At 38.6% G+C, this 26626-nt stretch overlaps 1 protein-coding gene across 1 annotated transcript; it reads right to left on the minus strand.

Annotated features, from left to right (window-relative positions):
- Positions 1–1818: 1818 nt before the first annotated feature.
- LOC139121709 (neuronal acetylcholine receptor subunit alpha-2-like) lies at positions 1819–26555 on the minus strand. The gene is made up of 6 exons (XM_070686799.1): positions 26247–26555; positions 20977–21116; positions 16265–16309; positions 12035–12144; positions 5952–6951; positions 1819–4199 (listed from the first exon to the last, which is right to left on the minus strand). Exons 1-6 carry the CDS (start codon positions 26299–26301, stop codon positions 4059–4061), a joined length of 1491 nt encoding a protein of 496 aa, XP_070542900.1. The 5' UTR covers positions 26302–26555; the 3' UTR covers positions 1819–4058.
- Between the last annotated feature and the right edge of the window lie 71 nt (positions 26556–26626).

Here is a 26626-nt window from a genome sequence, read left to right on the forward strand (position 1 = left end):
AATTATTTTCATTCACACATTGGTACCAGACAAGGCTGCAATCTCAGTCCTACATTGTTTAATCTCTTTTTGAATGATTTGCCATCTATACTTAACAGAGAATGTATTGATGCTCCATTACTAGTCAATAGAAAACTACCAATACTTATGTTTGCTGATGATATTGTACTTTTATCAACCACAGTGCATGGTTTACAGCATTCACTTCAACTGCTTGAATCTTATTGTAGTAAATGGCAACTTTCAATAAGCCTCAAGAAAACAAAAGTTATGGTTTTCAATGCTAATTTTAATCCCCACAAATTTAGTATCTTTATCCAAAAGAAAAATTGGAGATTGTTCCCTCCTATACCTACTTGGGTATTACTTTTACTTCATCTGCGAACTTTAAAAAGCCAGGTCAGTTTTGAAAAACAAAGCATCGAGGGCGTTGTTCGCTTACATGAAAGCTTTCAACTCTCTCAATGGAACACCAGTTGGGGTTCAATTACATTTATTTGATTCATTAGTAAAACCTGTGTTGCTTTATGGATCTGAGGTGTGGGTGCTTACTTATTCAGAAAAGTCAGTGTGGAAAGATTTACAGATTATTTTGCAAAACCTGTCAGTGAATTTGAGTCAATTCATATGAAAGCATGTAAACACATTCTTGGCGTTAGTAAAACTGCCAGCATCCATGCTTGTCTTGGTGAACTTGGGCGTTACCCATTACTGATATCAGTTATTTTGAATGTTATTAAATTTTGGGTTCGCCTTAAGAATTTGTCCAAGGGCAGTTTGCTGTATACTGCATTTGAACTCGAAAAAAGCTTACACAAGAAAGGTTTCTCGTGTTTCTTACATTTTGTTGAGTCTGTTCTTCTACTGTGCAATTCTAGCATTTTGAATTGTGAGAAATGTAAACCTTCAACAGTTATCGAACTTGTGAAAAAGTCTTTAAAGTCTAAATTTAAGGAAGCCTGGAAAAATGCCTTGTCAAAAAATACAAATTAAATGTATACTGTAGTATTAAAAACATGTTTAAATGTGAAAATTATCTATCACTTGTTAAGTCTCCATTTCACAGAATTGCTTTGACAAAGGCAAGAATTTCTGATCATACTTTTGCAATAGAAATTGGTCGTTTTAAAAACATTCCAAGACATCTTAGACTTTGTACCCTTTGTCATTCTGGTGTTGGTGATGAAATCCATTGTATTTTATTATGTCCAAGTAAACCAGCACACACTGTACGAACAATTTACTTAGAAATGATTTTTAACATTCAGAACCAGCTAAAATGCTTTGACAATGATTCTCTTCTTAAGTACTTTTTGTCATGTACTGACAGTTGCATTGTTCATGTTGTTGCAAAATACATGAATGAATTGTTACAGATTTTCAGTCAGAAAGTTTAATTACTTTTGAGCTAATGTGAATGAAGTGAATCTGAAAACTTTTCAGTGTTATACATTTTCTTCCCCTTCTCTTTCTTTCTGAGCCAATGTCATTATTGTGAACACGGCTAATAAATAAATAAATTGAGGGCGCTCTTCCCAATAAACGTGTGTGAGTTCAGGTGGCGGTATGTCTATAACCACCTGTTGATGTTAACGGGTTTCAAAGTCCCCCATCACAACATAAGCCGATATGCAAGCTCGGGCCCAGTCGTTGGTACCTCAACTTACCTCCTACATTCAAGGGGTAAAGTCGTTGCTTGATCTTCTTTTCCTCTGTTTCATTTTCTCGAACGCTGTCTTCCCAGTATTGTTACTATTCTAAACTCAACTCAAAATTATACACTTTAGTTTTGAACACTATTTCGTTCAGACACAAGATCAAAGCTAATATTCATAACGATAACTTTATTTACTCTGAAACTCATCCACATAATTGCGACAAAAACATAGAAACAATGTCAATTATGACAGGAACTCAGAAATTTATGGACAATTGACGTTCATAACAGTTGTGAGTAACACTTAACAAATATAAGTTACATCTAAACGTGGGATCCAATCCTCGTGCAATTAATATTTGCATACACAGAATTCAACGTGGGTGATCTGAAAATGAATCTAATGAGAGGCTAAGGTTTGTGAAAGACAATATGCTGTGTGTTTTCACTCGTAAAGACAGGTTGATGATAAACTAATGAACTTCGGTATTGAATGACCTCCATTACATTTTTTTTTTCATTACAGAAACCCTCTGCGACTAAGTAAGCAAGGTGACGGTCAAAACGTGCTGTATACATAGAATAGTCTCCGAAACCATAAAGTTAGATAAGTAGAACCGGGTTTATAGTTCTCGTATTAGCATCTGGAATGTTGACCCTTTCTGTGGGGGTCATTCTATAACTAGAAAGTGTCACTTTGGCATGAGTCAAACGTTCATGACCAAGTGAGGGGCCAATTGTTTCACCGAAGCTTTTGTGAATATGCTGAAACAACCGATTCATAACATGCTCATGTAAATTATTGCTATTTATACCACATCATATCATTACATCATATCACCACAAACAATTAAATTTGACGAAATGATAAGCAACTTAAAAAACGGGGTAGTCATTGTCTTTTGACATCGTTGGAAAAAATGCTTCAATCGTTGCAAGCTTTTGTCAATATGTGAGTATGTCAATGGAAATGATCAGACAAATTTAATTCGGAGTTTCAAAGGCTATACTCTTGTATGGAGATTGCATGCTCTTAAAATAAGCCTAGAATCCAGTTGATTGTCTCTCCCCGAATTGTGACACTGATGATAAAAGGTATGTTGTAATTGAGCATCCTTTCAGTTTGTGAGCTCTGCTGATTTGGTAAAAAAAAAAAAACAGGAACACCAGAATAGACCAAAGTTTTATTTGAGGTGACTGTCGCGATGGCAGAACGTTCAATTTACAATATCATTTCCAGACAAGGGCCTTTCTCAGCCCAAGATAGGAATAATCGCACGAAACTGAGAAGCTGTGTTGTGCGTTCTACTCTTGTCAGTTTCATTCGAAAGTGAAGGAAAGTAAGAAAAGACAAAACAACCACCCCCAAAAAAGACAAACAAAAAAACAAACAAACAGATCATTGAGCCATCTCGATTTTACCACGGTTAGGTGGGGTAGAGTAACCGTGATTTTACTGATTTCCTGGTGTAAAAAGTGTTTCTGGAAAGAGACCGAAAAATTATCCATGGCAGGTCACTTACGGGGCGCAAGAATCAATTTGAAACGACTGAGCAAATGTTAACTGTACAACTTGTTTGCTTGTTTTCTTACACAATCCCCGTGTCTGCACCTTGTGCCGTGGTTCGTGGGAACGTTGAGAGTAACATATCGTGGTTGTATACAAAAGTCTGCCGAAGTTAAATTGACTGCAGGACCATCCCCAATGACTAGCGCCCTCAAAAACGCTGTAAAGCGTGTATTGTCGGCTCTCGGAATAGGGGGCGTCATATGGTTTTGGCGTCGACCCGCGTGTGACTCAATCAATATATATCGTTACGGGTATATTGGCGGATGTCTGTGAATGGATTGGTGGCCTCGTAGTATCTCTTCGCCACACTGCCATATCGTGTCCAAAGTTTAACTTCTACAAAAATTACGAACACGTCGGCACGAAAGAAAGCTAGCCAATAAACTACGAAAATGAACGAGCATATTTCCCCCAAAAGTGATTACCATAGCAACCGCGTCAGCAAATAACAGATTGCACAACTTTTGATGACACCAGTAGGTACAATTAGACAACTATTGGGGGTAAAAACATCAATTTCGAAGGTTTTGAAAATAATCAACTTCAGGAGAGCTGCTGAATCACTGACTTCGTAATCACATATCAGCTATCGGTGACCTTCTCCTGTTTGGCAATTCTCATCACTTGCAGGAATACATCTATCTGGCCGGAAAACCAGTATCATTCCACGCTGAGTCATACTCGACAAGATTCGTTCGGAGATCAAGGATTCGCAAGGGGCAACTTTTACTAAGTCGTCAGCCACCCAAATCGAAGCTAAACCAAACGATCCACGGTTCATGGCGACAAGTCAACCCATTAATTAATGCAGTTCACACTTCAAGGTTGAGGTCATTTCTGCGTTTCGTAGCTATCAAATATATTTGGTGCCGAAAGAATGATAATGCCAGTTCCGCATATGACAACCACCAAGAAAATCCATAGAAATATTCTGTCTAAAACCATGGCGACGTATTTCCACTCCTCGCTCATCTGTAACAGAAAGAGACAGAAGGGCATTTTTCAGACTTACTGCTAATGTTGTAAAAGAATGCCATATTTATGAACGTTGATTTTAAATGATGACCAGATAGAGAACTTTCCTGAATTGCAATAAGGAAAATGTTCACGGCCCATTAAATTTCCATAGATCCAAGAAGTGTTGAGGTCTCCACAGCCGATGGACACTGTATAACTTATTGCAAAATTATGGTTTTCATAGTATGTAAACTTCTTGAAAGAATGGTAGTGTCCACATGGAGCCATTATTTGCCATGACAAAGAAAAATGGGATGTCGAATTTCAAGGTAGTGTAGAATGCGCTTCGGAGACAGAAATTCAGACTCTCAAATTTCTAAAATTCTTTTCTGATCTATCACTTGTTGGGGTTCATTTCAAAAGCTCTTGTAGAAAGAAAGTTTCACGGTCTTGATTTTTCGAAAATCCAAAATATAATTTTTCCCATTGGACTAACACAGGGATGGCGGTTATTTTGAATTTCAAATATCGCTAGATGTTGGGTAATTTTTTTCTACAGTTCTGTCATAATCTTGCACGATGAATCCCGATTTTTATTCTTGATTTAGTGGCAGAATGGTGAAAGTATCACATAGGAAATTTTGAACAAAAGTTTAAATATTTTCCTTTCGAGGCGCGTACTACATTAAAGGGACATAAGCTGTAACTTGTGGCAAGTTTTTCAGTATTCTGCTTCTGTATATCAACTACCGTGTCTGACCCTAATCCATTTGTCATGCTGAAATTTCGAGTATTCTTTTTGCCAACACAGCTTGTATGTGTGTAGTGATCATCGTTTATTGTTTACAAATGAATTCTAGTCCGGACTTGAATACAATTTTCAACAATAACAATGTAGATTATACTCATATAGGTTGTGTTGATATGCTAAAGACTTGGCATTAAATCATAGTTTAGGGATTCAATGCAGAAAGTGTAGGGGAACCACAAAACAAAAGTTCTGAAAAAATAGCCAAAAGATACAGCTTATGGAGCTTTAAGATGCTCTTTGAATTTTCCTATGTTACATGTTACATGTAGAGTCAGTTACAGAAAAATACGCCTTTGATTTATTTAGTACATCGCCGAAACACAGAAAATTGCGATGGGTATAAAGTTTTACCTCAGCAAAATAATAAAAAATCTGTTAATGTGTCTATTCATTTCATGAACACCTCACTGCATTCTCTACATCTAGACATCTACGCCCGTTAACTAAGTGTATATGAGTTTATTCATGCGTTTGGATGTCACGCACACAAATATTTACCTGTCAGATCGTGTGTATTTACTGAAGAAGACGAGTTTCTTTGGGAATCGATAAAATTGAATACCCTTGCATAGCTTAATTGATATAAGATATATCAACTTTCATTTTGCGCTTATGTACTTGGGCCAATTATAGAATTTGACCCGTTTATTTCAAGTGATCTAAATTTGCCAGATTTACTCGAACATCATGACTGTCATTGGCCTCGTTCTGACGTTTTTAAAAGGTATACAGTCACCTGTAATCTAAATATGACCATATATGGTCAAAGGGGCGTTCCTTGGTATTCAAAATGCCCATGTGAGGGCGCTGTTTTTAAAAAGCGGCCACCCGCTTAAAATCTGTGATTGGTTAGATTTTCTCTATCCATGGTAACTGTGGCAAAATTGGAACAGGAGACAGTATACCTTTAATACAACCACATTGATTACACCTTGAAGTAACTGAAATCAACTGACCGTATTGAAGTCGTCTTCGTTCCGCATGTGGTCTGCGATGAACTTCACACTTCTCACAGCTTCGTCTACTTCCATACGGATGGGCGTGGATCCACAGCAGCTCTTCAGACACATTGACTCCCTCTCCCGCGGAACCTTAAACACATCCTGGGAAAGAGTCCTGACCTGTGTTCCCCCGGAGAAGCATTCATTCTGCGACACCCCTTCGTCGAAGCTGCACCGCTGGGGTATCGGCTCGAACTCTTTGAGTTCAATGTTCGCGTCATCTCTGTAATTTTTATCGTCATTCCTGCTCTGGCTGTACTTCCTTATCCCGATCCAGGGTGGTACGATCTCCAGGAAGACCTTCCTGACCCAGCGGGGCATGCAATGCGTGCTCGGTGAGCGGTGGTGCACGTTGAGCACGATGACCGTGATGACGATGGAGAAGGTGACCAGGACCATGGTGAAGAGCAGGTACCGTCCAATCAGGGGGATCAACACCGAGGTAGGCGGAATGATCTCCGAGATCAGCAGCAAGAACACGGTGAGGGCCAGCAACACCGAGATGCACAAGGAGATCTTCTCCCCGCAGTCAGACGGCAGGTAAAAAACCAACACCGAGAGGAAAGAAATTAGCACGCACGGAATGATCAGATTTACAGTGTAAAAAAGCGGCTTCCGGCGAATCACGAAATTGAAGGTGATGTCTGTGTAGATCTCTTCGCAGCACGGATATTTCATGGTGTTCTTTGTGCCGGGCGAGTCTAAGATATCCCACTCACCGCTTTCCCAGTAATCCTCTAGATCAACATCCTCGTCCATCATAATAAGATCTAGGACCCTGCCGTCGTACGTCCATGATCCGAATTTCATGACACATTGCTGTTCGTCGAAGGGGAAATATTGCACATCAATATTACAAGCGCTCTTGTAAATGGCCGGTGGGAGCCAGTATATCGTCCCCGTATGATACACAAGTGCTTTCGTCATCAACGTTGGTTCGTAGTTACCGTCCGCACTGCCGGGAAATAAAAAAACTCGTTGACAATGACAAGCCGGAGACGACATATTTATGGATGTAACAAGCATACTTATGCTAAGAATGTTTTGTGTTATTTTGCTCGTACTTTTCTCAAGTAAACTTTATAACGTAATAACCAATCTTAAAAAGCAGGGGACGCCTTGTCAATTTTTTGATCAGAGAATCATTCAAATTGCAGAGAATCAAATTACCTAAACACATCTAATATGTGGAATTCAAAATTGCCGTCATACGCCAGTACATGTGTTAGTTTTAGCTCTACGCGGAAAAACGGTTTTCACATCATAAGAAAGTTCTTTCAAAATGAATCAACACAAGCAACACACCGGGACACGCTATCGTTTAACGCCTTTGTGAAAAATTGAGAGCCGGCGCGGAAAATTTGTCCCTGGGGTACATCTACCGGTACATGCTACCTTATGTATAAATCGAATGAGCGGTTAAACTTTTTTCTTGGGTAATTTTCTTAGCAGGCATCCACAACTTCTTTTCATCAAAATTACAAATACATTCCATCACTTCCCAAACTGATATTGTCCCTGTTTTGGTCAAAACGTTTGCAATCAAAATATCATAAATAAGTTTTGTTTTCATATTAATATCTGAACACCATTAATATAAAAATCATTTAAACTATTCATCATCAATTGTTGAAACGAAAATACCATGAAAGTCATACCATAGCATAGTGGTCAATAGTTTGTTGACATCTTACTTTAAACCACACATAAAGACAATCAATATAGAACTCAGAAAGTTTGTTCACAATCTGGATTGGTATATCGTTGGGATTAATGCAAGATCCAAGTGTTCCCCAATTTTTATCTTTCTGTTCATAAAATGAGAAGACTTTTTCCATTTAGCCAAGCTATCATCAAACAGTTTTCCATACCATGAAAACTTAAGCACTACCACAAGCTCAGTAAAATAAAGTTGGCATATTTAGTCCTCTGTGATTATAGGAGTTAAGACACACTTTTTATCTTATATCTTGTATAATCTAAAAAAATCATAAATTATTTTATCAACCCCCTGGCTTCGCAACATCTCTTGGTACACTTGATACCGCTGCTACGTATGAATACAAAATATTTGATGGCCCTGAACTTTTAATAATTACAATTTCTTCGAGAGGCTTTAGATTTCGCATTTTCCAAATAAACGTGTTTTGTAATTTCTCAATTTTGGTTCCAAATTTAACATTTTACACTTGTCCTTGTTATAACCCTCATAAACTCTAAGCACTTTGATATTGGCTCTGTTGACCATTCTATCTCGTCAATACACTCTATAGAATTTCTAAGACTTCTATGACAATCCAAGTCGCTTCTGTTATCTTTATCTATTATTAAACTTGATAGGTTTTCAACTTTGAAATTTTCCACAATTTCTAAATTTCTAAAATAATTTTCACAGATTTCTCATTTTTGACAAAAATTGTTGTGTCATGAACCTTTGGTGATACAAACTTCTCTTTGTCGATTCAATTCAGGTATTTAAATGCCCTTAATATCTGGGAACTGTATAATTGTTGAGAATTGAATTTTGGTCCGCACTAAAATTCGTTTGTCAACAATTACATTACATGCTGTCAACAAAGTGTTTGTGCAAAAGGTTAAAACTTTGTATTTCAAAACCTATTTTACAGAATAGAAATAAAAGAAAATACATTACTGACAGTTTAATACAGCTAGTGTACCTTTAAGAACCATTCACGTTGATCAAGAGAAATTATCAATGAAAGGGAATAACATATTTACGTATTCATTGGACAAAACAACTGATGAAATCCTTATATTAAGTGCCTATGTCCAAATACACTTATAACTTTTCACTCAAAAGAACACTGATTATTTTAACTTTCAAAATGTAACATACCCAGAAAAAGTTTTGCTCAAATCTTGGAGAGTGTGCCGGAGAGAAATCTGTGCACTAGCAAATTTTCTGCTACATATAATCAGTGTAGACAGTGGTAGGATACGGAATGGACCACTAAGATCTTTTGGGGCGGGGTGATCAGAATGCTGACATGCAGTTTTATTTTTTCGTTTCAAAATTCGACAATTTCTTTCCCGTTATTTCTGTTTTGGTTTTCTCAGAAGTACGCTTGGTATATTTTTAGCGTACATATCACATTTTCAAAATTTACAGACCTTGTTTTGCGCTAACTTTCATGTGAATATATTTTTTCCGAAATCAGCATGGCAGCTAATATGTTTTTAACAAACTTTGTTCTACAGATTTATTTTCCATTTTTTACCCTTCCCTCCAAAAATCTAATGGCCCATCCTCAGTTTGTGATACTATCTACAGGGGGCGCACTAGCTCTTCAGTCGAATTACGTTATCTTTATTTGAGTTCTGGTGCACGGTCACAGTTTCACAATGTCTTGCCCGCGCCAAATACCTAGCGCTTAAATTCAACGACACCATTCCATTCCTCAAGATGTAACTCTTGAATAAACCTGATACGCATAAATGTTTCCAGGTGACTTACACTCTAATATGCGTTAACAAAATGACAAAACGACTAGAGAAATTGAATGATGCAAAGCAAGACTTAAAACTACGTAGATGGTCAGGAGCGTTTAACAGGGATGGAATGAAATTTGAAATTATTTCTGAGTATTTCAAAAACAGGAGATAACATCACAGGCGTTCAAATCTTTTGGAAATCAGCAACAGAAAATAAAATTTCATGTGAAAGAATAAAACTCCAGAATGGTATTGATAATTAGAAAACAAGACTGAAATATTTACAACTAATACAACATACATCCTTGATATATCCGTTTTTTTCTCCCATCTGGTTAACAAGAGCAAGTAGAACTACTTTGACCTCCCGTCTCGTGTAATTTTGCAGGATGCATCGCTAGTCGATCGACACACCCATCAAAAGATTATATTTTACACAAGTGATTCTCTTCGCCTTCGTGACTTGCCTGTAAATGCTGGACACAATTCCCCGTGCCTTCGCATCACACCGTACAAAGTTACACTGCCATCAATATCAACATTTAGAGTAGTGTAGCGACACCGGGGGAAAATCAATTTAAAAGCATTAGTGGTAGATTAGCGCGGGCCACGCTCGGTAAAAGCAATAATTCAGCCGGTCCCCAAAGATGAATGGGTATTTTGTGGATCGCCTACCCTAAGTCATTATGCTAATTCTCCGACATGTACAGCCATGGAATTTTACATGCAGTATCATTCGCCGCTCGTTTCGGAAATATCGGTCGGAGCGCCCTTATAAAGTTTGCTCGCCTTGATTTTTAAGTGACATAATCGTCCGGTAGGAAAGGATCCCAATAAACTGTTCCTGCCATTTAACGATGCCTTAATTATGAGATGAATTCTTCCACGTGGAGGCGTTATTTCAGCATGTTTGATACGAATAATTCAAAACGAATAGTATTATTCCCTTTTAAAATGCACTACTTTGGCTAAAAGGGAGCAAGCACACGAACATCCTGATCTAGAAAAGATATTTCAGAACAGTTTTTAGTTTACCAGCTTTTTCATTCTTAACAGCAAATTTGATGTGGAGCCGACTTGTTTTCGCGAAAGTCGCTCATTCACATTTTCCCTATTGCTTTCACACATACAACGGCAACGGCCATTTTGAATTCCAAATTTGTATTTTCCTGCCGTTATTTAGTTTCGAGTGAAAGGATATGCAACAGAACCTTAAATTGTATGTATCATCGATAGGTTTAGCATTTGAAAGGAATCCCTCCCCTCTTTCAAGTATGGGGTTATCCCTTTCCCTGTTTTAGGCATGGAAATATTCAAGTTGGTGCCGAACGACACACTTTCTACAACACTAGACAATAACAATCAAGGAGAAATGTTTTGTTCAAACTGAACAATTAATACATCTTTGATTTTGGTCGCTTTTTCAATTACGTTGACATATCTATGGAACAGGATAATAAACTGTAGTCCACCAGGGAGTTTCAGTTGTATGGAATCCATTAAAGAATTATTTACGCATGCTCAAATAAATATTCAGTTGGCCTTAAGTGAACATGACATGGAGTGATTGTCACACGCATATTACGTGTTTCCGACTTAACACCACAAAGGAGGTGCCTCGTATATTCTGTGTAAGCTTAAAAGCAGTAACCGCTGGAGAGCGGAGGAAATGCCCCGTAAATATTTTCAATGGAATTTTCATCATCAAAAGCGGGTTCAAATTTCACCTAATTACGACACCTGTAATTAATTTCTAAACCTATCAGGGACGATGTTATATTTTGCTTTATGACAAAGTGACAAGTAACGGCTTTTTGCGTCTTGGATAACGATCAGTCCACAGCATTTTTGCAAGCTAACATACTGTTCTGCACGTCGCCGTTATCGTACATACATTGGTAAGCAATTCCTACGATCTGCCATTGTATAATATGCTAAACCAGTAAAATTAATGGTATATAAACATGTTTTTGACCCTCTAAAATCCCCAAGTCTTTCCAATTCTGATAGTGTTTCAAACTGAATGCATCATCAGACGAAAGGTAAGCCCATTTCAGTTTCCAATCCTGGTGTTCCTATTCTGTTACGCTGAGATAGACTTCAGTTGAAAATCAGGACGAACGTTTCCCCAGCTTGATGGCAATCGACATATATCAGGTTCCTCTGATCCAATTAGTTGAAGGGTGATTCTCCGAGGGCCAGGGAATTTCAATGCTACAAAACTGTAACATCAGAATCGCCGACCTCGCAAGCTACGAACCTATGCACCTGATGCTTGACACATAAACATACATATACATACATACATACATACATACATACATACATACATACATACATACATACATACATACATACATACATACATACATACATACATACATACATACATACATAAACATACATATACATACATACATACATACATACATACATACATACATACATACATACATACATACATACATACATACATACATACATACATACATACATACATACATACATACATAAGAAACTGTTTAATACACGTATGTACTAATGATGTCATTGCAGAATTAGATTAGTATTGTCTCGTCACTTACTTGTTGTACAACACGATATCTGGAAGCCACAGCATATCTGAAGGGACACGTAAAACACCCAAACCACCATAGTCGTTAGGATCCCAGCGCAACCGATAATCAACCCATTCCTGCAACGGAAAGAGAAAGTGACAAATCCATCACTGATATATTTATGATCGTTAATACCCATCCAAGTTCCGAATATTAATTACCGGAAAGGTTGGTGTTTCCTGCTTGCTCGTGATGAGCAGGACAATTGACACGTGGATATAGACTCTGCGCTTAGAATTAAATACATGACGCGATGGTGACAGTTGTTTGATGCCCTGCTCATTTCAAACGGTATGTAGTAGGCCTATAGCTCCTGCATGTAATCATATTCATTTTATTGGTATTCTTTGGAAGAATGCCACTTTTAAACAATGGAAATGTTTCGAACTTCGCTATGAAGGTGTCACTGTCGTGATTTTACTTCTAAATCTTTCCTCAAGCAATGTTGAAATTCCTGTTCAAAATTGTGACAAACAGCAGGTGCAGCTGTATAATTCTGAAAATATTCAGTTTATCTGTAATCGTGCCATCTTTTTAACCTTCTCATTCTCCAACCCGTCAAGCCATACACCCAGAGTATGACAAGATACATCTGTCAAGTTTTCTAACCCATCCGCCTTCTCCGTAGGTAAACCCCGCTTTATAATTCCTTGCTCGTCTACAATTTGTGTAGACGTAGGTTTTCGAGATAAACAGAAAATATTACGTTTTTGTGAAAATCGGAAATTTGATTTTTCCTTTTGAGTTGAAGCAGTGCAAGACGGCCGTGTTGAATTTCAAATATTCATATTCTTTAACGCCAGTTACTTCTCTTATCCAAAATTTGACCGGCTACCTATTGTTTTTTGTCAGTTTAGAAAATTTTCTTGAATAAACAACATGGCGACCGATTAAAATTTCAAGTTGCGAGTTGCACATTTGTGTTTTGCGATGAAAACCACCTCCCTCACAAACCGTCAGCTTTTTTTATAAATACACTAATTCATCAGCCTTGGGACCAATTCATGCCCACGCCATGATCCATCCTTGACCATTGATTCGTCAAACATTCATCAGTCTATGTAACATCCTGCCCGCAATCTATACACAGACTCATCAACCTAGGCATCCACCAAAACCATTCTATCCACTCGCACCCAATAATCTAGTGACCATCGACAATCCATCCATCTTTCGTGGACTAATCTGACCACTTTTACAAAAAGTCCATCATCAATCAATCAATCAATATTCAACCAATGGAAGCTACTAAAATACCAACAGACAAATAAACAAATAGATAAAAGTATGTATTAAGTATGTATAAAATAAGTATTTTAAAGCTACAAGTATAATTAGAGGGCAAGTAGCGGTAAAGGTGATTTCTTCACTTTTTGTTTTGCATGTCAATAACAAGTTCTTGCTCTACTCTCAAAGCATGATGAAACACCAACTATATATCTTATTAACAAAGCACCTATAGTTGTGAAATTGATTGTTGTTGTTGTTGTTGTTGTTGTTTAATGTATACCTGTCAACAATAACAATGTAGTCTACAAATGTACAGCTGGGTTTGGGAAGTAGAGCAAGGAACTGCCGTTGGTATAAAGAAAGTGGAAACTTCGTCAGATGTTACAGCTACTGGATCTGTAGGGAAGGACGTTGACGGGCATCGCGTTTGCCAAATGACCCCGCAATGACCCCGCAATCAACCGACAAAGTAGCAAATCAACGATCACTCGCCTTGATAAATCAGGTTGTAGTCTGACCTCACACCTTACCAGCAGTTCACAGACACAAGACGCACACACTCCCTAACAAATGTTCAAGTTCCACTACCAATAAACAATCCAAAAAAGTATGAACTCGACTAACCTAATGCAATGTGGAACAACCGCTCTCCCTCTTACCATCTCATCCAATTAAATTAACCCATTCACCTGCGCACCCATCTTATGACTTATTCACAAACTTATCAAACCGTTGTGAATATCAAGTCAACTGTGAAAATTCACTGTCGACCAAACAATCTCTCTTCAACATCAATCAAGCTAGATCATCGCCTCAGTTATCTTAAGTCGTTCGTCTTTCTCATGCATTACATGGTACATGGTATCTCTCTCTCTCTCTCTCTCTCTCTCTCTCTCTCTCTCTCTCTCTCTCTCTCTCTCTCTCTCTCTCTCTCTCTCTCTCTCTCTCTCTCTCTCTCTCTCTCTCTCTCTCTCTCTCTCTCTCTCATCATTAGCTTTATGGTTTCTTGGATGAGGAAAAGACTATCTTTGATAAAGAATGACAAGCGATAGCAATGAAGAGGAAAATTCACATGTCAGATATGTTCAATGGCATCAAAACAGACATTTTCAAGCTCTCTATCAAACTTTCTGATGTTAACTGAGTATGGAAGGGTTAAAAGTTACGGGCACATCTCCACCTATCTGACCTGCAAATCAACCACGGAACAATCTTCTAATTGACTTCCCGTGTAGCCCATTATGACGTCACCAGGACACTAGTATTTCCTCAAGATAGCTCGAAATTCTGTCCGTGGATTACCGCGATGTAATCTACGCGTTTTGAAGCGATTTTGAAGGGCCTATCAGAAGAACGCCAGCACCGCGAAAATGTAGCTAGTCATTTCACAGATATGATCGTCTCGGTCTTAATCGTTAACTGTTTCGTGTTCTCTTCATGGCTCGGCGTGTCCACACCCACGTACAAGACGATACATCTACTACTGCGTTACACAGCGGAAACGTTTGCGTCGGTTGGCGGCAGATTTTGAAGCTTCCTTATCTCACGGATTGAATTAAGGTTGAAAGATAGTATGGAATGGAAGGGCCACAGATATGGTGGAGTTGCCGTGAATGTAAATTAAATACAGCAAGCGTGCAGGGCATTGTGACTGATCTGCGAGAGCGGAGTACACTATGACAAAACAGAAGGCGCTTGAACAAAATTGAAGATACAAGGAAAAAGGTCTTCGATGAACATGCCAATGTCTGGAGGTTTTTGCTTTTTTGGTTTTTTTTTTAAATTTACACCACTTCCAATTGTTCGGAATGATATGGCTTTGTGTAATGTGTAATATTCCGCTACGGAGACAATGGCCTTAACCCTTGAATTCTATTGACCGGGGACAAGATCCACGCTCATCTTTGTGAACGGTATAGAGTTGGCCTACGCTACTGTAGCGAACTCAGGATCAAACCCTTCGGGGGTATATTGGCTACATCGGGCAAGCCGTAGACGTGCCCCTAGCAAGAACATTTGTCTTATTGAAATAACGTTTACAGATTTTATTTAATAAAAGCATTTTATTAATAAAACATTTTAATCAGGGGACAAATTAACCTTGCAGCAAAACTGATTATTTTGAGTCTGCCTCGTGTATGTATATGATCGATATGATGTCTGGTTATTTATATTATCAGTGACGAACTGGTGATTTCTCGTTATGCTTTCAATCTCGAAATGTAAGTCGAGAATTGGTCAGACCAATTGGGATATGAGTCCAGCAAGTTTAAGACAGACTGCACGGCCTATAGGGGCGGGTATTCTGACTCTCAAAATTTGACAATGCTGTTTTAGCGTACCTCTTGTGAGGCTCATTTTGAAGTTTTTACAGGCTTACTTTGTGAAAATGGAAAATTTATTTTACCCAACAGAGTTACTAACACACAGAAGGCGGCCATTTTGAATTTCGAAGCTCGCTGAATACTTAGTAAATTGATTTTGTTTTTCTGGGACCAAAATTTGAACAATGACCCCAGATGTTTATTCTTGCTTTGGTACTGAAAAGAATCATTTAAGGTTCCCTGACGGGAATTTTCAGCAAAAATTTAAGTGTTTCAAGTTTGATGCGCGTACTGCCTTAAAGCTGGCACAGTGCATTGTTAATCTAACTATAACTGCATTTACCGTATTACGTAGTTGAATATGAAATTCACCACTGAAACCGATTACAAAACGTGTTTCGGGTGACCTTTGCTCCCTGTTACAAATAATATGACGGTTTAAAAAATCCATTCCTATAAACGAGGCACGTCTTGTATGCAAAACACTAATATTAGTATTTTTAATGCGGAAACAGGCAAACATAACTTAATTATAATCGCAGTTAATTACGGTGAATTGGTAAATTTCTATTGGCAAATTAGCAGGCTGACGCAGGGAAGGAAAAACACAACGGCATCTGACGCCAACATAGATCTATCTTACCTGTTTTAGCCAGACATTCGTGGTCATAATTTGGTTTCGTTCGTCCTGCAAAAGAAATAAAGCGAATAATCGTCACATTGATTAAACACTTAGGGGGTGTGTTACTGCTGATACTGGTATGGAACAGGTAGAGCGTAAAATTGGAAAACATGAGCGTTGATGCTAATCCAGAGTCAACATGACGGATGACAAGATCAAACAAATACCGCTGCTAACACTGGACTTGTAAAATGTCTTGTCGGTCTTACATACATTACGAATACGGATCGAGTCTGCTGAACTTGATTTTGATTAAAAGAGACATGTCAGTTTTACACGATTGTATTTTAAAGCGACAACATAGCTGCAACTTTTAATAGCTTTTTTTCATTATTTTTTACCCTTCTTCACGTGGTTTCAGCCAGGGTAACACAACGCACTGTCTAACAGAAAAATGTTATTGTTGACAAATGAATTCGAGTCCAGACTACAAATTCAACTGTCAATAGTAACATTACATGTATACAGGCAATATTTCCAAGTTCAACATCAATATGATGATAACGGAAGAAAAGGAATGTGTGTTTTACAAACAGAATAAAAATCAGTATGAGTTACAGCAATTGGAGTTCTAGCATAAATTGACTTTTGATAGCCTGCCGCCTGTTTCTCAGAAACGTTGTTAGTGAAATACCGTCTGCAAAAATTCGTGCCATATACTGAACAGAACGGAATCGAGAGTTACGCGAACGAGCGCGCAGGTGAACATCTCCTCTGAAATCGCATGTCGTGGATGTCAGTGTAGGGATGGTTTATTCGTGTCAGCTTCACGACGAAAGCTACTTCACCCCTTGTGATTATAAACTGTGAAAAGTCACTCAAAGTTTCATTTATCTCTAGAACGGCTCGAATATAGGAATAAAGCTCAAGCAATATATGGAAAATGACACTGACAGGGTCTCATGGCACTCAAAAAGGCTCTTTGAGCCATGTTCGAAAACACCACAAGGTTATAAGAACAGCTGAATTAGAGAAGGTCGGGAGAAAGTCAAGATCATCCGCGAAATGATATCGAACTCCTTATTTCACACTTTTCTTCAAGTCGTGAAGAGCGACATTTGGCTGATAGAGCATTCACGAAATGGAAGAAAATACTCTCATTAGGACATATTAATGGATAGGTGATTTCTAAATCACAATTGCATATTTTTTCACACAAATTTTGCTCTGAAATATCGCATCCTAATTAGAGAGAGACTTAAGTATGAGACTCATAAGGTTTTTAAAATTAATTCTAATGTTTGGGATGGGGAGGGTCTGTTTCTTATGAATCATTTTATATATATATATATATATATATATATATATATATATATATATATATATATATATATATATATATATATATATATATATATATATATAAAAATTATTTCAGGTACAAAGTCATCACTTAAGTTTCATGCCTCTTGCACTTTACGGGCAGATCTAGCTTTCCTTATACATTTTCATCGATTTAATATATAGTTGGGACGTACCTAAATGTAAATGGGTATAAAATGGGAGAAAAGGTATAAGGAAAGCTACATCTGTCGGTGTATATGGTCGAGGGTCAAAGTTCAAAGTATAGCGTACAACTTATTGGCTTGGGTATGAGAGCATTTAATAACTTTTCAATTTGATGAAATACTCTTTCTGTGACTCTCTCGCATTTTCATATTGTTAAGATGCGTTGTCACGGACGAGAGAGGGTGGGTCTCCAGTGGCCGCGGCATTACAAGAGAAAGCGATAACGTTTCTGCATCCGTATGCATCCATGCATACCGGATCTCTATCAATTAGTCCAATTAGCCACCGTAACAGGAAGGAGCGGTCGAATATTTTGTTTAAATAATCGGCTCTTCGGCTTTGGTCGTTGCGGCAAGGTCATGATGACTTTCAGGTTAGGCCGTAACATCATCGTTGTTTATGAGGGTGGGGATAGGCAGGTGGGAGGAGTACGGAGGGTCGAAACTCGTTGCCTACAATGTGGAAAACCAAAAGTAAAAACCTATAGCTGCCTGTGTAGAATTAAAATTACACTATTTGTCAAATGTCATCAGTCATGATATAGTTCTTTTTTCCAATTTTTGACCTCGCATGAGTTTTGGCACTAGCGTTGATATTTCAGTCATGGCGAAGCTCGGTGATACGCAGTACTGGTTTGTATAATGTATTCAAACATAAAATCTCACATGTACACATGTCTGTCGATGATCATAAAGATGTAACTTACGTAAGTCAATCATACTGAAAAGATTATAACCGGAAGAGTGCACCTGTGACATGCAAACTCAATGATGCAAATGATTATCATGTTCACTACTATGCGATTAACTTAAAAAACAAACATTTGCCGTTGAACTATTCTATCTTTGTGACCGAACACAAAGTATACCATTCACTCCATACCACCATACGCAGACAGGTTCAGACACTACGTGAATGCCCAATTTTTTTATTAACTCAGTTCTGCTAGCCCCGGACATGATACAGATATACAGTGAGTGACTGTCTCTATGGCCGGAGCATTGGTATTTAAAGAACCGCTATTGAATATGACTCATTGAATTAAATGACAGACCCTCGGGCAGAAGGTACAAGTAACGCTGCCCCAGCAAAGGTTTCTTGTGTTCATAATCATCAGTGCGACCTTTGGCCTTAAAAAGGGCACTGCGAGTTGACAGTTATTATTTTAATAACACAATATTTTAAGACGGGCGCGGCGCTACATGGAAGGCAAGTCCATCAACAAAATCCCGCGTAAATTCATAGTTTGACGGCGAATTTAGACCGACCGATCCAGCATTGCAGATGTACAACTCTACCACACTGGAAACGAGCTCAGGCCACTCTTTGTCGTCGGCGCCCTCGCCATGAACACCGAACGTGATTACTTAAAACCATAATTAATCATTTTGATATTCAAAAATAAAAAAAATCCGTTTTACGGTCACACGGAAGGATGAACCGGCTTATCAAGCCTGGAGAAGGAGTTAAATCGAACTCGACTGTCTCTCGTGAAAGTTAGCGTTGACCTTGAACGAGTTCATCAATGATAAATCAACCGCGAATATGCCAAAAGTGATTTGACCACATTTTAGATGCTGAGCTGGGGAGAATTAACAAAATTTCGGACGATTTCATCTTTTGTTCACTGCAATCAAGAATGGTTTCAATACAGTATCTAGCCAACGCAAAGCGAACAATGACGTTTTTATTCATGATATGCGAACGTTCAGCTTTGTAGAATTCTGTTGACCGAACTTCTGAAAAGTGTTTTACTGTATTTTGAATGTTACAAAATCAATAATTGTACACAATAATGCAAAGGCATTGATTCCATTGACACAGCTGTGACCATGGTGACCAAGGAAACTAAAGTAATTAATTTTATTGCGAAACAATAATCGATTTTCGCTTAGCACGTTTGCGTCAATATTTCCATTATATAGCAATATTCGTGCTGTCTTCGAAAACGGGTCGCGAACGGCTAACGAACGAGTGTATAATGATAATAATCTCTGTGTTGGTTTAATCGTCCTGGTTGTCTTGACAACTCGTCTGCTTTGCCACAGCTTGTGATCTCCGCTCTTCAGTGTTTAGCTGTTTCGGTCGTCTCCAGGTTACCCGCATGTCATGAACTCTTATGATTTCAGAGAAAGGAATAGACTCAAACTGCAAGATGTGCTACGAGACAGACGTGAAGCGTAATGGTTCGACTTGACTTTCTGGAACCACAATCTCATTGGCAAATACTCAGAACAAAGTTGGAGAGGTGCTAAGACGTTCCTTGGATCAAAAGGGACGAGAGGACACGTGAAAAAAGAGATCAAGTGAGAAGAGTAACTGAAACAGACGAAGGGAAGGATGATAAAGCGAATTTTAAAGGACGAGATCCATTAATTCACTTGTCTTTAAAGGAACATAATTTTGCAACTTAACCTGAATGAAATCGATGAAGTATAAAAGTTTTTATGCGAATGAAATTTGCACTAGCATGTAAAAGAAATACAAAACGCAATTGAAATCTGAAAGTTTATGCAATGTATTACGAATAAAAAATGTAGGAACTGTTTACACAGATGATGTCGAGATGAAAAGAATAAATTACGACATAAAGAAACCTTTTATTAAAACCCAACAAAGTGATGAAAAAGCCACAAAAGCTCCAGCAATGATTCAAAAGCGGATGATGTAGATTTGGTTGTAAAGTCAAACAATACACTCCCATCCATGGTGTTACAGCCGTTGGAAATGACAAGGAAACCCTCACGCCTGAATGGCGCTGATCGATGAGGCTTAAATCCCCGAATGGAGGCCGTGTGGTAATGAATGAATGGATGAAATATGAATGACGAACAGCAGCTAAACGGACAACGGTTGCAATTCCATAAAATATGTTAAGTATTTCTGTTGTATATAACATACCATTCTTCATTCAACTCCCTAAATTATTACCAACACATCGCAGAGTTTGCTATAATATGCATGTTTTGTTATTGACGAATTGTTTCTTGCCCGAACAAAAATATTAATTTACCAACAATAACATCGGACCCAATACACTTTTACAGACTGTGTTGACGTATTGAACAGAAGAGATTCAACATTGATTTTAGAAGTAGAACAAGCAACTATTTTTCACAGATTGATAAAAGTGGAATAATATAGTGACAGTATTATTAGCTTACCACGTTGATGAGCTGTGAGATTGTGAGTCCAAACATTACAGTCAGTATATCGGACACATTTCTCACCGGCCTCACCAAGTCATTGTAGCTGGTAAAAAGGCGTGTGAACAGTCTCTCCTCGGCCTCCGCTGCCAAGCAAACTGTGGACAAAAAAAACGGTATACAGATGTCAGTACCGACAACCCCGTCGTTATTTGGTCGGAAGGGAAGAGGGCGACTCATATACAAACATACTGTCATGAATTGTCTAATAATGGCAGGACCGAAATGAACTCTAACATTACATGTTCTAGTTCATTCAAATATCGCTATCTATTCTTTACACTTATTGGGTGAACAGATATCATAGCGTCTTCGGTAAATACCACAGCATGTATCGCATTTCTGTATTGGGTACAACATATCTCCTCAGTTTAAAGAGTTTAACATTTCTGATTGTGCACATTTTAAAGCGCACAACAGTCTGGCATGAAACCCGCTTAATCGTCAACAGAGCACATGAGTATTGATATCATATGCAGATCATCAACTTTTTTTATTAGTAAAAGGGTGAAATGGGTGATGATTCTCCAGGCGAAGTGCACTGACACTGCGCATGCCTCTCTGTGTAAGTTCATCAATTTTCTATTGCAGTGCAACTCTAACGATTATTTCGTCGATGCCAGGGAAAACTTGCAACTTGTCAATTTAAAATGTGCGGTGACAACTTTATTGCACGTCTCGTTTTCTCCATTGACATTCATGGTCTCGCTGGCACAGTTTAATTCAATAAAAACTAATTCAGCAGAGATGAACTTGGAAGATTTGCACACTTGATATATTTTGTACTTAACGCAAAGGATGGAGGCAGCTAATTATTACCCTACAGTATTATTTGCATGTTTTCCTCTATACTGTCATCAATGTTGGAGAAATGTTATAACAAACGAACAGCTCGGGTGTAACTATAACACTGTATACAGAGTAGAATGCTATTTCCCCTCAACGATATATATTGACGGCCCCATTGTAAGAAAAACACGCCTGTCAGGCAAGCAAAAATATATACTCACGCGGAAACAAAACCCTGCAAAAATTTGCTGGTTTGATTGACAAGCCATCACCTCGTATAAATGACTGGTGCTTTCAATCTTCGCATCAATTAATTTACATCCCGCTAAATAAAAATGGTAGTAAGCGTGGTAGCGAATGAACAACAAAATAAAGGTTTTGTTGCCTTGAAGTCAACAATAAATTAATCTTATTCACCAATACAACTTCAAATGAGGATTCAGATCGAACTACGTGAGCGCTTTTGTTGGATGGTGGAACATTTGTAGCTTGGATGTCAAACTCTTGTCCTAGACGCAGAATGCGGTGTTTGTTTGTTGAATAAAGGTGTCTTATACCTTCCAAACAAATTAAAATATGCTTTATTAAATTCAGCACTTAACATATTGTTCATGAAAGTAAACTAATAAGACATAAAGTGTCTGTAGAAAACCTGATTTGATATTGATGAGGGTGCAGAGGTCATCCGAATAAAAACTCAAACAGCCTCGAAATATAATACATGATAACATTGCTCAAGATTACCGTCCTCTGGATTTCACCAGTTTATTCCAAGTTTTAATATGTACTAGATTTTGATGTGCTTGGGTCAAGTAAAGTACTGTTGAAAACTGGCAGCGCTTGGCGGGCAAGATTAATTGAAACACGAGGCCATTCGCGCAACGATAGCGTAATGGATTTCCAATCAAGTGAAATTGACATCCATGTCAATCTCGGTGTCCATTTCTCCTTGAAGACTCAGTCTACTAGAGTGATAGCAAATATCTCGGCTGATATTCCGTATCAATTTGTCGGCGAACAAAGTGCCCGAATGTGTGCTCTGTGACTAGTTATCAGTCCACAAAGTTGACTCTTGGTAAATTTGGATAAGTAATCAAATTTATTTTCCACCGATATCGTGTATTAAGCACATCCGTTTCGCACACTTGTACTTTGCCTGTATTGCGTGACTTCCTCTTCCTTTCTTTCACTGCTTGCGTTGATTCACCATTGAACCATTCTTCAATCAGAATAATCTTAAACCATCAATGTTGCATGGAGTCGACCTAGAAATCAGCTCTCAAAACCAGCACGACCAAGCTGCTTGACACGATCCTGAAATATTCATGATCGGCGTGACAGTTGTACAAATCCGCTCCACTAGGGAAATGTTGATATAGCTTGCATGCTCCTTTTGATTGGGGTGCAAAAAAAGTCGCGGAGACAAGCGGAGCCGGTGAACGACGCGTTCAAACAACCGAGCAGACTCTCTTGATCTCCCGCGACGGAGATTGAATGGAAATTGACAGTGATTATCAAAAATAGGAAAGAATGGGGTTGATAGGCATTGATTGTGATATGTAATGAGCCGAGAGCTTTTCACTCGATTATTTTCGTCCTCGCTATTGTCGGTGATTAGCTAATGGTTCAATTTATAACGAACTCGATTCTTTGCCAGGTAATACGAGCTACTTCGACCCTTTATGGCGTTTGAACTAATTCGAAGCCGTCCGGTGTGGAAGTCATCTCCGTCAATTATGTGCTCTTCGAATAACGAGATGTACATTGTTTTCCGTAATTAGATCAACAATTTACTTTAGTGACAGAATAATTTCGATCGGGCGTGAGTCCGTCACGAAATTTACGATTTGTGTCTGGGGTGCTGAGTTCCAGCTCCTGCGTGGGGTTAGCTCGCCTTGGGCTCCGAGCACCAGTCCAGGCGGGAACCGACCTTCCAAATCACAGTCGCAGAGCGCATCATTACAACAGCCCATGGCCGCCATACTGTGGCACAGGACGCCGCAGCAATGATCCAGTTCAGCTTTCAAATAATATTAGTCGTGCAAAACGTAAACATAGAAAATATAAAAGGCTTTCGAATTACACTTTGCTGTTTTAATATCAAATGTTTAGAAAGGAAATATTCCCTTTTCAACATCAATAGAACAACTCCCTATAGATTCACTATTTGCCTCGCACCATTATTTAGTCAGTGTTTGTTTACTCTTTTGTTCCCCTTCAGAGACCGGTATCCTCATAAAACATTTCCAATCATCCAATCCAGCGTGTCACTTTTTTCACGAATAGCTATATATCGACAGATGCAGACTATAACTGAAATGAATACCTGTCGAACGACCGGGGTGATAATATATTACTTCAATAACATGATAATTCATGACGCTGTGGGTCCTGCACCTCAATACACATTTATGACATGATACATGGTCAGCCCAAGGCTACATCATGTAATAAGCACAAATATTTCAGAAAACGTGTTCACGTCTAAATAAATAATTTATATTCCTCCCTTTTAAAATCTACCTTATACCGATGAAAAAAAATTTGCTTTCAAGCAAAACACATAAACGCATGACTTACAATATGTTTGCCATGACGCCAAGTAAAAGGTCTGGTGGTCATTTAGTGTTGTCAATCAAATTATCGTCATACAATTTTTTTTCAGAGAGAGAGAGAGACAGAGACAGAGACAGAGACAGACAGACAGACAGACAGAGACAGAGAGACAGAGAGATTTTTAATATGTTGTACAGAGAGAAAACCAAAGTTGTACTTCTAAGAATCAGCGACAACATAGACGATTTATTAAAAGTTGATAAGTGAGCAGCCAAGGCAGGCAAGGGGCAGGTAGTCACAAAGCATCAATTTTCGCGAACTCATGTACACCTACTTTCTTCAAGGTGAACCCAAAATCGTTACAACACTTTTGTGTGGTAACCAAATATTATCTTTTGTCATTTACAGGCAAGTACGACTTATTTGTCGTCGCATGCATCAAAATATGCACAAGTTTAAAAAATTTCGATATGCACTTCAATATATAGCTATCAGATACGACAGACTACACTATTTCCTCGATAATATGCGACGAGCTTTTTGTGGAGTGCGGCAGTACGGACTATCTCCAGTCGGAATGCGCTCTCTTTATTAAAAGAATTGCGAAATTGACATCCTGACATCATTGATCGGAGAAATGTCAGGGAGAAACAAAGTTTGCATTTTGCGGCATTTGGAATTAATAAATCAAAATATTGCCATCCGGTCACGCATAGGCTTGTTTTCTGAGAGTCTGCCCTTAGGCACATGTATAATGCAGAGACACAGATTAATCATATTCACACTCTTAAAAGGGGCCACGTCAATTTAATTAGTAGCAGCATTTAGTGTCATAAGGGCTCGTACAGTTTTGATCAGAATGTTATTGATATAATGTTTTCTTCAGATTTTTTTTGTGATTCACCCCTGATGGAAATTATTTTTCTCTTTTAAATAGATTTGATAAGATACCAATGAGGTTATCAATTTCCTTGTCACTTCCTATGAGGACACGTTACTCCACATATTACCGGGGTTTTTTTCTGTAACTCCATTGGGAAAAGTTCAACCAGGGTGTTCGTGGAAACTGAAGTGCTTTTATATGTCAGATTTACAGCTTTGTCTCCTCAAAGTCTCAACATGAATCATGCTAGAACATCTAGGTTTATAGTTTAAAGTCGAATATTACAGTTATAGCTGAGGAGTGAAGGGGGCGCATGCAATCGGACATCATAGGTAGTGAGGCCCTTCAACCGCAAAGAAAATTTTTTTAGGGTTGTCCGCCTTGAACGATCCTGATTCGACTTCGATTTTGCAACGACTGAAGTAGTTTCGCTGTCTTCCAACTGCGCGGAGCAAAAGGACAAAACACATCCTTATGGGGCACAAATAAAACAGTTACAAGAATCGTCCAAAATTTATATCCCGATCGGAGCATCTTCCCCTTGCGAACTGCCACTGCGAAACAAACAGGTCAATACGCTATGTAGTTCTCCAATCAAAAATAAACATTTATCGGTTGTTTTCACGCCAGCAGCGTTAAACAGACTCGGAGGTGTTCCGTGAATCCCTGCGCTTCTTAATTCCCTCTTAAAAATACTTTCGGAAGGTCGTGCGTGACAGATATATTTCAAACGCGAGAGTTGTCAGTTTTGGCTTTTACGATTCCACAGACGAAGCGGAGCCCACACTCTCTGCCAGGGCGACAAAGAAATGCCGTCAGAAGGTGAGGACCTCTGTGGATCAATCGACAACATATAATTTACCTGATATATAGAAGACGCACCTGCTCAAATTTGACGAATGTAAAATCTATTTCGGGCCACGGAAGCTACGGAATTCACAGCAGCTCAACCGTATTGTTGTTTCCCTTTCCCGAAAGAATCAAAAGATGCCGAACCTACCTTTCAGCGAGAGGAAAAGCGTCAGAGCTGTTCTTGCCCAGTGACCAACGAACATGGTGGTGTGTTGACTCCTCGACTGCTACGAGGGAGGTAAGAAAACCTGTGCGAAAAAAAAAGTTTTCTGCGCTAGAAAACCGCCGTGGCTCCGCAGGACCGAGAACTGTTATCGGCTCGACAAGTCATGTGCACAAATCGTAGTCAATTTACTAAATTGATGTTGCTGTGACCGTGTACGCATGTCTGGCGTTAAACACGGGCCAAGCGGGAGCAATCAGCTCCATACGTGTGTCGCTTGAAAATTACACCACAGCCGGCGCATCAGCCGCAGCGCCCTTACTCATCCTGGCCATTCAATAAAAATAATCAGTTTCGGGTCAGGC

The sequence above is a fragment of the Ptychodera flava genome, chromosome 21, assembly GCF_041260155.1.
Source record: "Ptychodera flava strain L36383 chromosome 21, AS_Pfla_20210202, whole genome shotgun sequence".
Classification (NCBI taxonomy): Eukaryota; Metazoa; Hemichordata; class Enteropneusta; family Ptychoderidae; genus Ptychodera; species Ptychodera flava.